At 51.2% G+C, this 14,161-nt stretch overlaps 1 protein-coding gene across 1 annotated transcript in view; it reads left to right on the top strand.

Annotated features, from left to right (window-relative positions):
* NRF1 (nuclear respiratory factor 1) overlaps positions 1 to 13,499 on the top strand; it is a 67,172-nt gene extending 53,673 nt beyond the window's left edge. The window contains exon 11 of the mRNA XM_067317593.1: positions 13,144 to 13,499. Within this exon, the coding sequence (XP_067173694.1) occupies positions 13,144 to 13,307 (164 nt within the window). The 3' untranslated portion in view covers positions 13,308 to 13,499. The remainder of the gene's footprint in view (positions 1 to 13,143) is intronic.
* The last annotated feature ends 662 nt before the right edge of the window (positions 13,500 to 14,161 follow it).

The following is a 14,161-nucleotide window of genomic DNA, read 5'->3' as shown; positions in this document are numbered from 1 at the left end:
TTCGGAGGTTAGATTTGGGGGTTGAAAAGGGCAATGTTTCCAGCTGCTCCTTTGGGGAAGGATTCGTTCGTTTATGCTCTGAGGTGTCGACGGGTTAGGGGTGAGCCTGGGGTGATGCCACTCTGGCTTGGTGTTCCTGGGCTGGTGCCGTTCTTGGGTGGCCTTGTGTGAAGCATTGGTAGGGTGCCCTCACCTGTGGGGTGCACGAGGGCGAGGAGGTCGTTGGTCACCCTAAGGACCGTTCCAGCCCTGCGCTGCGCTCGCCAGCACCTCGACGGCAGCCTGGCGAATGGGCAGTGTGAGACTTGACCCGCTGGGACATCCCTGCTCTCCCCTTTCACTGGAGGAGTCCTAATAGTAGCTGGGCAGAAGGCTTGAAGGTAAAACCCATTTTTCTTTGCCCTGTGACCAGAAGGGAATGCTTTTCCTGCTGCCTGGTGTCCCTCCAGGAAGTAAATCACAGCCACAGTAGAGGGCAACGTGTTTGTCCCTGGAGGCCCCCATCTCCCAGTGACCTTCTCAGCTCATGAAGACAGCTTGGCTTTGCTGTAAAGCAGCTCATGTGACAGCAGTAATCCGCAGCTAGTAAACAGCTGTGCAGGAAGATTGCAGGGGAATCGCCCTATTTTCCCGCGCTGCAGGCTAGCCCGCGCCGCCGGGACGGTGCCTTCCACCTGCCCCTTCCTCCAGGAGGTTCCTACCGACTTGGCGGCGCGAGCGCACGGGCTGCACCTCTTGGTGTAGCTCCGAGGACTCCCGCAAGCCCCTCTTTGCCCCGGTGGCCGCTCTGCAGGATGACGGCGGGGCACGTGGTCTACTCGGGCACCGCTTGACTCTTTTCCTTCTGCCCATAGCAAGTTACTCTGAAAAGACTCCCTGGCCTAAAGCAGGCCCTGGAGATGGCACAGGTGCTGAGAAGGGAGAGCCTGAGGACAGCATTAACTTGGAATTGGTTTAAAGTTAATCATGGTTTTATTTGCTATTCCCATCGCCAGCTTACAGACTGTCCTAAACTTTTGCTCCCTAGGGCTGTGCCTCCTTAATGTCCCAGCTCCCTTGAACGTCCTCATCTCTACCTTTCCCCCATGATTTTAATCTTCAAAAGCCCCAGTGTGTCCCAAGGGAAGCTCGGCAAACAGCGACGGGGCTTACAAGTTGGAGACGACGACGGTGGCTAAAGCAGGCGCTCGCAGCCCAAGACCTAGGGCCGTGCAGCCGTAGGTTCCCCGCGGCGCGGGCAGCCGCGGCCCTGAGCTGCCGGTGCACGTGCCTCAGTTTCCCCCAGGAAGAGGTGCCTTTGAGCAGGTAGGGATCAGTGGCCTCGTGCCCGGGTAATCCCCTGCTTTCTCTGCTGGGTCTGCCAGAAACCACTAACGGTGTGTTTGTGGTATCAATAAGTTGTCCACCAGGACGTGGCCTGAGACAATCCCTCCTTTCGTGTAAGCCACCGAGCAGCCTTCAGAAACGGCCATCTGTTCCTGCTGGCCTGTGACAGATTTGAACGAGAGCCCTCGCGGTGAAAGGCTCTCTCGCCTATTCCCCTGAGCCGGCTGAGCTCTTCCCTTCCACCCCTTCCCTTCGCAAAAGCTTTGTGCTTCCAGGCATCAGGGGACTCTAATTGGCGTGCGCACGATAGGGCCGCTGCATTTAAAAGGTGAACGTATAGCTAATGGAAGCTGCATTTGATCGCTGGCGTAAGTAGAGTACGTTCGACTCCTTTGAAGTCCCGGGGATCAGCAGGCAGCGGTGGTTGCGTTCGGTCACGCACCAGCAGCAAACGTGGCCCGCCGGTTGTATCCCGTTGCTCTAACCCACCACCGCGTTACCATGTCCTCAGCCAAATCTGCTCAGAGGTTCTTGGGTGCAGCTTTTCCAGAAAGCATCCAAGTCACACTTCCAAATAGGAGTTAAGTGTTGAGAGGTTTGAAGTCCCACTGCAAATTAACAAGACTTGGACTTTGCCAGGTTTTAGGTTTTCCCGCTTATTTGCCACTGGCAAAGGTTTGCTTTCTCGCTTCTGGGCCGGATGGCCCCATGCTCTGAGCCCGGACAGCCATTCCCGCGGTCTGGGAATGGGACGCCGGCCCGAGTTGCCCAAATCAGGAAGGATTCTCCAGCCACCACCGCTCGTTTCGCCCTGCTCATGGATCAGGTTCGCAACCGGTCCTGGCATGCCCCCGCGAGCCGGCGGTTACCCCAGCGCCCGCTTGGTTCTTCTTGGGGCGTTCGTCCGCATGGGCCCGGGGCGAGACCCGCAGGGACGGAGCGTCTCGAGGCTCCTGGCTGGTGGGGCGCCCACGATCATCCCTCTCTCTGCAAGCGTCGTTGCCTTCTCCTCGGGCGCTACCAGCCTGCCTGCCTTTGCCAGCACCCGGCCGCCGCGGCTCGGGCTTTGCCCCGATGCGCACATGTTCCGTGTCTCGGGCACCGGGCCAGAGTCCAAGCTTTTTCTTTTTTCTTTTCTTTTCTTTTTTTTTAATCAACAGATGTGCAGAGTTTAAAAGCGAGGAATCTGCCAGAGGCAGTAGCATACCAAGAATAAGTGCTCTCAGGAGCGAGAGGTGGGAAGCTCTCCCACCTGCCGCGCAGCCCGGGCGGCGGGAGACGGCGGTGCGTGGAAAAAAAAAATAAAGGAGGAATGCGGACTGTAAAAACTTGCTCCTTCCATGACACGCTCCGGCTCTGAACTGTGGGCTCGCCGTGATTTATTGCTTACCTTGCTGAAGGTGCGCCAGGGGAAGGGGCGCATCTGGGCCAAGCGGGTCCCTGGGCCCGTAAAGGAGACGGGCTGCGGGCACCGAAGCGCGGGGACGCCCGGTGCCATCGCGACGACGGCGTGTGCTGCTCTGCAGCAAGGATGCTTGCATAGCTGGATTTAAGGGCTATGCTTTGAAGTAGAGGAAGGAGGACCCTAAAGGTTGTGTCTAGACCTCTTTTCCCGAGGAAAAAGATGTGTGCTTACCTCCCTCATCGCAGCTAGTGCGGTGACTAGCACACGGTAAGGTCCCAGCAGAGACCCGAGGCGCGAGAGTTGCAGCTTTCTGCATTTGCAAGGTCAAGCTTTGAACTCCCTCGCACGGTGGAGGAGGTCCTCCAGAGCTTTTGGTCCTCCAAAACCTTCACTTGCCCGCAACTTCACATCAGCTGTCTTGGGTCGAGAGCGCGACGGTCTCCCCCCGCCCAGGGGCACGGGGCTGAGACAGGACGGACAGGGCAAGTTCTGGCGTTGCCGAGGGTAAAGCAGGGGCCTCGAGTCAGGAACGTGGCGCTGAAGGAGAAAAGCCGTAATTTTGGACCCGTTTGTTGGCCATGAATGCTGCACTCTGTTGCAGCAAAGAGAAGTTCCTGCCGAACGAGTCAGGGAAATGCTGGGAAAATGTTTTTTAGATGAAGCCAGAGACTATCTGGTTACGTATTACCTTACTACCAGAACAATAGCTGCTTTATATCTCCATGTGTTAAATGCTCTGTAGTATATGCTAATGTTCATGTTCACATGTGATCTATCGTGCAGTCTACGAACTTGTGAAACTCATTTAGATCCATGTCTGTTGCAGCCTTAAAAATACGCTGGGCTCTTTTCAGAGGCCGGTGAGGCCGAGCGCCTGGATTTCGTGATCTTTCTAGCCTGGTGCTCTTGGGATAAAGAGAAGTGCCACCTTGGCAGGCGTTTCTGCCTCTCATTCGTGTCTCGTCCCTTGTTACGCAGGGAATAGCAGAGAGCAGGACCGGAGGTGGCCCGAGCCTCCGTGAGACGGGTTTGCTGCTCTCGCTTCCGTGCAGCCCGTCCTTGTGAGGCCTCTCTGGTCCCGTTAAGCTGCTCATCTAAATATGTGCAAAATACCTACAAGCATCTGATACTCGCCTATCACTTACTCTCCCTCCCGCTTACTTATGCACGTAGTGCTCTGTATAGAAGCAAAAAAAATTTAAGTTACTGTGCCTAATATTATGGTGTTGCTTCATATGTGGACACTGAATTAAATGAAGGCCGTTAAGTGTTTTGTATTTCAGTTCACCTATAAAGACCAGTAAGCCAAAAGATGTTATTTCCCATGAATACATGAATTACCCTGCTTACTGCCCTCCGCAGCTGTAGTATCTGGCTTTTGCTCAGCCTTTTACACTTGCATTTTATCGTCAGGCTTCCTAGCAGCAGACTGCTCAGGTTGCAAGTGGAGCCTGGCAGAGAGTTCCCCAGGTGAGTTCATGGTGGTGGTGGTGGTTTCCAAAATCGGGGTTCAGCTGCTGTTGCTGCTGCCACTTGTTCCTTCTGGCTGCTCGCTGTGCACGGTATTTCTTGGGGATAAAAGGGGTAGATGTATCCGTCTTTTTTCCCCTCTTTTCACACGTTTAAGGGGAGGATATCAGAAGCTGGGTATCCATTTGCATCAGGGCATCTTGTAATGGCTGTCTCGTCCCCGGCTCTGCGCCTGAGCGCTGTTCTGGCCGTGGGGTGGAGATACGCGTGCCCGCGGGGTGCGCGACCGTGTCACAGCCCCGAGCTCGCCTGTAGTTGTCACCTAAGTAAAGAATCGGTGAGGAGGACGGAGCTGGGCTCCGAACGTGTCTTTAATAACGCCCAGGCAGCGGCACGGTGGCAATGGATGGGGTCGTGGGAGTGCTGTGATCTTTTGGATTTGTAAAATGCAGCTTTTTAAAGGTCGCAGACGCAACGCAGAGTTAAAACAGCAATGCAAAGGAAAAAGCCTCTCGAATAAACTCGCGACAGTTTTAAGAAACTACTGGCTGAAAGTTATAAAAAAAAAAACTAAGAGGTAGGCTGTCCCCTGTAGGTAGACAGAAAAACTTGTGTGTGTGTCCACGGACACTTCTGGCAGCTGAAGCTCGCCAGCCTTTCAGACTGTGGAGACACCTTTCTTTTGGCACGCAGCTGGATATGCCATATATTCCCTTTGCACACTGTTTACGATTTGCGAGGGTGCCCGGAGTATCATTCCTGTAGAAACTCCGGCAAGTAATTATCTGCTTCATTAGAATATACATTATTTCAGTGCTGAAAAAGAAAAAACTATTTTAAATTCAAATGACTTTATTTATTCTAAAATGGGCTTTAGTCCTTCAAGCTCAAGAAATATAAGATTTTATCACTTTTAGACGGGACTGCCTTAGTTCTTACAGTTGCCTTTAATAAACTCTGTAGAAAATGTAGGATCCTAAAGACTGTTTCAAAGGTAGGATAAAATCAGTCAAGATGATACACAATTCTTCCTCCAGAAGGGACCCTGGAGATTTCAATAGGTAATGAGTACACTTTTCTATAGGAAGTATAATAGGATTCTGTAGTAATTAATCTGAAAACTTCTAAAATGGAAGAGAAGATAGAAATTTGTACTATAATTATTGGACTTCTCAAGAAACAGCAGGGAAGTTAGCAAAGTCCTTATGGCAAACTATAAGAGGGATCACCTATCAGGTGATTGCCCAGACGCTTTAAGGTGCTATATTGGCCTTCTGTCCAGTCATCAGTTTAATAACTGATGTATCAGAAGAGGAGCGGACTCTAATTTCTTGGGTGTTTCCTATCATCTCTACTTTCTGAGAAGCTTTGCACTAATTACACCTGTCTGCTCCGTCTGAAATAGCTTCCTACTTCTTACCAGAAAACGGATTGTAGAAGAAGAGAATTCCAAGTTGAGCAGACATTAGGCATTGCGTACTTTCTCTATTTTTAACTATATTTCCTATATACTTGATTGACCATGATAGACTGCTAATCTTATCAGGTGTGCCCTTCACTCTGCAGCAAAGCCAGCTGAGCAAGGAAGCTTAGAAGGGTTATTCGCTAAGCTTTCGCCTGTGCAGTCCGGGTAAAAAAGCTTTCAGTTCACAGGTAGACACATGCCTGTTTAGTCTCCTGCTCACATGTTCCTCACCTCACCTTCTACACGTAAAATTGACTTGGTTTTAGAGCGACTTGCACCAGAAACCCAGAACTTGTGTGTTAGGCTGTGTAAGAACCGAGCTTCGTATGTAATACATAATACAGACACAGCTTGATTCTGGCTGAGCCAATGTCCAGGTCCTGCTGTTATCGAGTTTTAAATTCACCCTGAGCACCCTACGGAGAGGAGAGGGAGGGACAGGTAACCTTATGTAAGGCTTAAGGGCTGAAGGCATGAGGCTAGTCCACCGTGAGGATACCAGACTGCTGCTTTACCTTCTTTCCCAAACGCCCTCTTCTCTTTCTTTTTTTTCTTCAAAGAAGAAAACAGTTTTCAGCCCCATGAATATAAGAACAAAATGACAGACCCAGGATTTCAGATTAAAGTAATCATTTCCAACGTTAAGAATAACTATAAATTTTTCCTTATGTTACTATCCTTGCTATAGATAATTGCAAATGGAAGACTTCTGGTCTGTCCGGAAGGGGCTGGAAAGAGAGACATGCATGGCAGTTGGGAAGTGTCATCAGTGAAGGAGCTGTTTGTCTCCACTTCTTGAAGACTATGGGTCTTTGCTGTGCCAGGGAAGAGTTTGAGTATTGGGTTGGCTCGCTGAGGCCTCTTTCTCTTTCCATGAAAGTTCTGAGGCTCCAGAGGAGATAATTCTATGAGCACCGCTCCGTCCCTTTCTGTATGTCACTTAATAGGTTGGGTTGTCCTCTCCAGGGACAGAGATTCCTGTAAATCAGCAGCCTCCCATCCCCACTGTTTTGTATCAAAGCATTGCAACTTAAAAAAAAACAAAAACAAAACCAAACAAACCTCCAAACATCCCAAAAGAACAACAATAAAATAAAAAAATTCTCTCCAGGGATCTTGTTAGTCACTTGACAAAGGAGTGTGGTGTACTTTAGGCTCTCTCTCCAGGATGAAAAATGTGTCTGTGTATTCTCTTGGATTGTATATTGAACGAAGTGGGAGGCACAAGCATGCCTGCCCTGCCGTGGGCTGCTGAAAGGAGCCGCAAGCAACTGCGTGGTCCCTCTGTGAGGATGGATTGCCTTCCTCTCCCATAGAGGCAAAGGTGAAAGGCCAAGGAATAAGGGAGATGAAGCCAAAGGCCCTCCAGATCTTGGCTGAGCTGTGACTCCTCCCTGCTTGTAGAGAAAAGGAAAACAGAAAGGTATAGTAAGATGTCAGTGCAGTGAGCTGTCCTCTTGCAGATAGAGATGGAAGGTCAGTCTCTGACCAAGACTTGAGGATAAACAGAATACAAGTGCCCAAAGTTAGGTTTGAAGTCAACATCTTGGCTTCCAAATGAGTATTCTGAAAATGCTGAACATCGAATGGCCTTTGCTGAAGCTAAAAGGAGAAAAAAAAATGAGCTGTGTAAGCATGGTTTTGCAAACCTGGCCCATGCAGTTCTGATGGCATTGGGCTGGAGGTGCCAGATCAGCCAGGCTTTATGGGCCACTAAGACACAGCTTGTCCTCTGAATGAACAGAGGAAAGCTTGTTTAAGTAGACGAGATGGCCAAGGCTAAGGAAAGACCGAGTCACTGATGATGTTAAGCAGATAGGTGACACACAGGGACAGTTTGAGAGGCTGAGGTGTGATCTTGAAGATGGAGGTGGTGCAGGGAAGAAGACTGGCTTCTGGGCTGCTGTGTCCTTCCTACATCCCATGCAATGGGATGGGATGGAAGTGTTGCATCTCATTTTGTCTCTTGTGCTTATCTTCCATTCCAAGGAAAAGTCAAGGCTATGCTGGAGCCTGCTAGATTGCAACGCTCAGTTTAGTGCTCCATCTGTGAGCTGCCCTGACTCAGCTTTGCTACCGAAACTTCAGGTACTTTGTGTTAAATGTCTCTTTGTTGTGATTTTGACCAGAATAACTCTTGAAAAGACAGATGATGATCTTTGAGGTATGCTTGAGGTCACCAAACAGAGTAAGGACTACAGTTTTTTTCAAATTATCATTTGTTGGAACAATTTTTGTGTGTTGAAAAGAAGAGCACAGAGAGGAGAGGAGGCTGGGACCGATGTGTGCCTAGAAAGCTGCCAGAGCTGGAATAACTGCACGGGGTTTTTGTGATCTGTCAGCAAGCCATTTTAGATGGTGAAAATCCTTCCAATCATCACCTTGTCTTAAAAGATGTCTAATTTGAGTTAGTCATTGATGCTTTAGCAATAGTTAGTGGAAAGAGAGAGGTACTTTCAGGGGATGGCTCGTCTTATCCTGATGTAGGTGCCTTTGTTAAGAGATGTCTTCTGCTTCCTCTCTCCCCATTGATCTTGGAGGATACCTAAATGCTTGAATTCCACAGTTGAAATTGGATGACGCCCCATCCGTGATGTCATGTCAACAGCTCATATCTCATGGTACAAGTTCAGTTTGTGGAGGCTTCTTCTCTGCAGTCAGAAGATTCTGCAGGGTAACCTGTGACTTTGAGAGCCCTTGTTTTAGGTGGTTTATAAACCAGGTTTATACCTTGTTGCAGAGGTCTGATTTGTTTTTCTGAAGATACATGCTCATGCCCCTTGCCTGTGCTTCCACCCTCTTGATGGCTTCTTGTGTTAGTCCACCAAAAGGGAGGTGGCCAAGATGGTTATTTCTGGAAATCTTGCCCAGATCATTTCCCATGCAGAGCAATGTGGATTTTATAAAAATCCGGTGTGGCAGCTTTTAATATGCCTGCTGTACAGTCCTCTCATGTTAGCAATGATACACCAATAACACTGCAGCACTGCAATTATCTATCCTGGTAAGAGTAGGAACGATCATGGCTCCAGGATTCAGTTTGAGGACACAGTTGTTGCTCTGCACTTAGTTAAGTTCAGGTGGTTTTGCTACCTTTATTGTAGGCAATGGTATCTACCATGTTGTCAGAATCCACATGTGACCTTGTTTCTGTTTGCATGACTACCCTTTTTTAAAAACTGGTAGCTGTGAAGAGTAATAGGTCATGCCTGCTTCTTTGCCATGTTGCTAAAAGAAATTAAATGGGGCTGGGAGAATGGGGCTGACCAGGAACCAAGTTTACTGTCAAGAAATACTTCTAGTGCCAACTGATTTGTCTAGTATGTCCTAGCACCGTCTCAAATTTGCTTGGTTGGGGACTCCACTGTATGTGGATCATAACCATCATTCATCATGATTGCTTCATCCCTGGAATGACGTATCCCCTAAATAAGCTTGATGGACTGGGTTTGCTGGTCCTAGAGTGTCAGCTTCTGTCTCTTGGCGTTTGGATTTGGGGCCACAAAGGTTGCTGATGAATGTGCCCTCAGTCCCTGTCTGCAGGTGTTGACAAACAACACTGCGATGGACATTATCAACATGCAGCGTAGTGTAAATCCCACCTCATCTATGGTCAGGAAATAGCTGGTTCAAGGAATCGAAGCATCAAAGATCAGATTTTCTTGGCTAGTTAATTATCTGTGTACTTTGAGCAACTTATCAGGTAGCCTGAGCTGCTTTGTGGTACTAGACACTGAACAGGAGGTGAGGATGTGCTTTTGGGAATAGACTCAACCTGAGGTACCAGGAGAAAAAAGACGGACCTGTTATCTCTGAATAGGATGGTTTTCCAGATCTGGCAGGACTGGGAGTGTCCAACATCTGGGCATGGAGTACATCTCTTTCTCCTGCTGCACTTGTTTTGATCTCAAAGGAGGAGAAGAGGTGTAAAGGTAAGGCAGAAAGTGACACTAATGATCCCAGTTTGAGCACTGATTGTCCTGGATGTCTAGAGTGCTACTGAACTTGGACACCAATTTCCAGAGCACTGAAGCATCTCAACCTCTCCATGTCCCACCTTGTGGCCTTCTCCCCGCAAAGTCCTTTATAATGGTTTAATTATGCCGTCACCTCCAGTACAGCATAAAAATTCTGATGCTGATGATGATCTACCCTCCGTGTTGGGGGTAAGATGTCTGTCAGCCATTACATGATTTTTGGCCTCTTTGGAGCCTGTGGCTCCCCACAGTTGTAGGCTTAGCCTAACCCTTACCCTTTTTCTTCTGTAAGCTGTAACCTCTTCTCTGCTGAACCAGCAGGAGTTGCATTATCTCCTATTGACCGCTGGAGTCTCCCAGCTGAAATGCAGCTGCTAAGAGCATCTGACCCGGCATTAGAGTGCAGCTAGCCTTCTCGGAGCCTGCCAGCTCTAATCCTGCACAGCCTTTGATTTGTGGTCCCCGTTTCAACCTGTAAGGCCTGCCACAGCTCTCCTCCTCCCCTGGCTGCTCGTGTCCTCTCACCCGTTCCCCTTGGTGGCTGGCAGGCCGTGCTGGCCATCTTTTAGCCGTGCGATAGCCTCCTTCCTAGCAGTGGCGAAGCTGGCTGATCCTTCACAAAATCTTTCCCTGGCGTGCTGCAGGTAAGTGAAAGGCTGGGTTGACGGACAGACCTTGGTGCCTGGTTCCAGCCCAGCTCGCCACGGAGATGTCCTCCTTGTCACCAGCTCGCTGGAGCTGGTTCTCGCGTTCCCAACCAAAGCAGAGAGGCGCTGGCAGGGAGGGGAGGTTGTTGTTGGTGGCCGGGAGGGAGGGAGGCAACTCCAGACCCCCCTGCTGGGGCTTTGTGCCTCGGGCACTGCTCCCTCCAGAGGGGTTTTTGGTGGCCGGGTGTGTCTTCGGAGCGCCGTAGGCAGGAAATCCCTTCACAAAAGGGAAGTAAACACGCGTCCCAGCTGCATCTTCCCGCTGCCTGCCGCCGCCGCCGAGCCGGCTCCCGTTGCGTGCATCGCTCGCTGCATTATTAATCGCGGCTGCTGTCGTCGCTCGCCAGGTAGGAGCAGGTCTGAGCCGCGCGCGGCCGACGCGGCGCCGCGCCACGGGGCCCGGCGCGATCCCGCTTCGCCCCTTCGGCAGGGTTTTCCTGCCCGTGCGTGCCCTGCCGCTCACGGAGCACCCCGGCAGCGCTCAACTTGATTTGCAGATCTTTTATTTTTTTCGGAGACTTGAAAAGTTTTTTTTGTCTGATGGATTTCCTGTTTTTAATACAATTGAAAGGGCCTGAAATCCACGCTTTAGATTAACATATGCCAGCTAGATTAGGGCTAATCAGGGAGCAGGTCTGAACAGATGCAGCGCAGGGCCAATCCTACACCTGATTACAATATCTCAGTGGTTTAATCGTATCTCTCCCAAGGGCGATTGTCTCTGCTTTAATGCAGAGCAGACTTTCCAGCCCTCACCCGTCTCCTCCTTTGGTTCGTTACCGCTCCCGCCAGGAAGGCTGCTACGTCAGGTGCTGAGGAGATTTAGCTTAATCCCATGCAGAAAGGGATCTGCGTGTCGCTGTCTCTCACGGAGAAGTTCCCTGCTCTTAGGTGTGCCGTGGCCGAGATGTGGTCAGCCTTGGCCAAACCTTGGGTGCTACGAGCTCTCCCTTTCCCAAGAAAGCCCCGTTCGGGCTTTCCATCTCACCGTCTTTTGATAACGCCTTCCTCTGGCAGGCAGTAGCTCCATCCTATCATCTAATGCTTGCCTTTGACCAGCCCAGAGGGATCAGGCTTTTAACCTTGAGTTCTCCATGATCCACGAGGATGAGTCAGTCGCTTGTGGTGACTCTGGTCTTTGGGTTGGCCCAGGGAGTAAACTGTCATTTCAGAGAGCTCCAGCTGTCTCCGTTTGGCCAGATGAGCAACCCAAATAACTTGTAGGGCTAGTTGGGTTGCTGGCCTGAAGTGGGGGCTTGGGTGGACCCTAGACCAGATCTCCAGGTCTGTGCCAGAACCAGCTTAAGCTGGGATGTGCTACGTTTTGTCGGAGAGCCTGACTGGAGATTTTCTTTGGGAGGGCAAAACATGAGCTCTCGTTTCAATGCTTTGTAGCCTGAAACTCCTCTCTGTTAGAAAGCACCCGGGGAGCTTTGTGCCTTCTCCTGACTCCACATCATTCATGGCTGTAGGTGTTGAACCGTTGCATCTCAAGATCTTGAGAGATGTCAAAGAGCTGCAAAGCCCACTGCCCTCTCTGCTGCGGTCACCCGCCTGGTCAGCACGATTAAGTCATAAGCTTTCCTGTCTGTACAGTAAGTTATCTGAGGACGCTGAGCCACGCTCTGCCACCTCGTGTTATTAAACCATGCCCTTGGTGGGACGGAGGTCTGGTCTCTGCCACAGAAACCTGAATCAAACGAGGCTGCGCTCCTCTTTTTGGGAACACCTGAATCAGGAACCCTCTGTCCTGAACTGTCTGAGCTAGGAGGGGACCACCATGGTGTGCTGGCAGGGGATGTTGGGTGAGATGTGATTTTGGTGGCTGGATTTGTGGACCCCGAAAGGTTTTTTTCCAGCAGAGGTGCAGAAGGTTCCCTTCCAAAGACCCCTCTTGCCCTGCCTGGCCCGCAGACGTATCCAGCAGTACTAGTGCTCCTTCTTGCAATTTTTCTACTTCTCTTAATGATTTGCATCACCAGGTTCTCCTCAGGGGCCTCGTTCTGTTTCGTCGTTACCCTGGCGGTGGTTACCTGGCTAACCCAAACTCATCGTGTTTGTCCCAGCAGTGCTTTCCTTCGTGGCCCTGCCGCCAGAAACGTGCCCCAAGCTTTGCAAGCGCGCCATGAGCTCCTGACTCGGGCGTTCCTGGTCGCTTTTCCTAGCTTTTTTCCAAGCTTAGGAAAATGGCGATATTTCCTACTGTGCTGGACCCAACTCATGGGCGGGGAAGGGCTGAGAAACTTGGTTTGCTTTCTTACCTCTGTCACCCGCCTGGGTTTTTTGACACCAAATATCGGCAGGTGGCATGTCACGTTCACAGCACGTTTTTTCCAGTGACGCAGGTCCATCCAAGCTAAGCTTCACCCTAAACCTAGGCCGGCCGTACTTCTTTCTGGCCTTCTCTGGACAGACAGGTGTGTGAATATATAAAAATATATATAGGGGTGTGTGTGTGCGTGTGATATTGCCTCCTGGAGCCGGCGTGGCTTGGCAAGGCGCAGCGGCCTCGCGCCGCCCTTCCCGTGCCTCGCCGTCACCTCTGCCCGTCTCGGGGCGAAGGCAGGAGGACTCGGCGAGGACCGAGGATGAGCCCCAGCTTCCCGAGAAGAAGAAGCCCCAAGAGCTTCCCGAGTGCCACCTTCTCTCCTAGCTTATGGCCTCCTCCAGCGTGGGTGGCCCAGCGGCGCCGTTCGTTCAACCGCGGTTGACCGGCGACCTTGGGGGAACGGCGCGGCCCGGCCTCCGGCTCCCTCCCAACCCCGCTCCCCCCTTTTTTTTTTGTCTCCGCAGGCCTCGTCCAGATCCCCGTCAGCATGTACCAGACGGTGGTGACCAGCCTGGCGCAGGGGAACGGCCCGGTGCAGGTGGCGATGGCGCCCGTCACCACGAGGATAGCAGACAGTGCCGTCACCATGGACGGGCAGGCGGTGGAAGTGGTGACCTTGGAACAGTGACGATGGCCGGGGCGCGATCACGGTGATTCTTGGTCTTTTTTTTTTTGTTTTTTTTTTTCCCTCGTCTCTTACGCGAATACTTTTTTTACGCCTCTCCAGAGATGCGATCAGGTGGCACGGAGTCTCCCGGCTTTGGAAGCAGAGGTTTTTGTTAACCTTTTTTTTTTTAAAGGAAAAAAAAAAAAAAAAGAATAGCAGCGGATGTGTGTTAAGTGCATTTTTGTAGCGCCACTCTGATCTCGTAGGAGTGAGAAGCCAAATCGCGACGGGACTTTCATTCCGAGGAGATTTAAAAAAAGCAAAGCGAAACGAAACGAAACGAAACAAAAGCCCCCCCCAACCCCGCGCGGGAGCCGCCGCCGCCGCCGCTTCGCCCATTAGGTTTCAAAGATTTTAACGTGGACTTTTGTATGAAATAATTAAAAAAAATTAAAAAAAAAAAAAGGAAAAGGAAGAGAGTTGGGAAAAGGCTCCTCGGCGGGGCGGGCGCGGAGAGCCGGCTCCGCTCGCTCCCTCCGGCCGCGCCGGTGACCTCCTCGTCCTTCTCCGCTATTGCAACGTACCTGCCGTTTCCCACTTTTTGCTTTGTTATTATTATTATTATTATTAATTTTTTCCCGTTTGTGGATTTGGGACAGAAGTGGGAAAGTCTCTAGCGGGGCTCTGGCCGCGGTGGGGAGGGAGGCAGGGAGGGAGGGATGGAGGCGGCGCGCCACGTTCCCGCGCTCCTGCCGCGCCACGTTCCCGCGCTCCCGCGGGATTTCCTTCGGAAGAGAGCCACCCGGAGCCGTCCCCACGCCGGGACCCGCCGCGGCAGCGCCGGCGCTCATCCCGTGACCCCCGTCTCCTTGCCT

The sequence above is a fragment of the Apteryx mantelli genome, chromosome 1, assembly GCF_036417845.1.
Source record: "Apteryx mantelli isolate bAptMan1 chromosome 1, bAptMan1.hap1, whole genome shotgun sequence".
Lineage (NCBI taxonomy): Eukaryota > Metazoa > Chordata > Aves > Apterygiformes > Apterygidae > Apteryx > Apteryx mantelli.
Note: the sequence above shows the minus strand (reverse complement) of the source record. Positions and strands in the feature narration are given on the sequence as shown.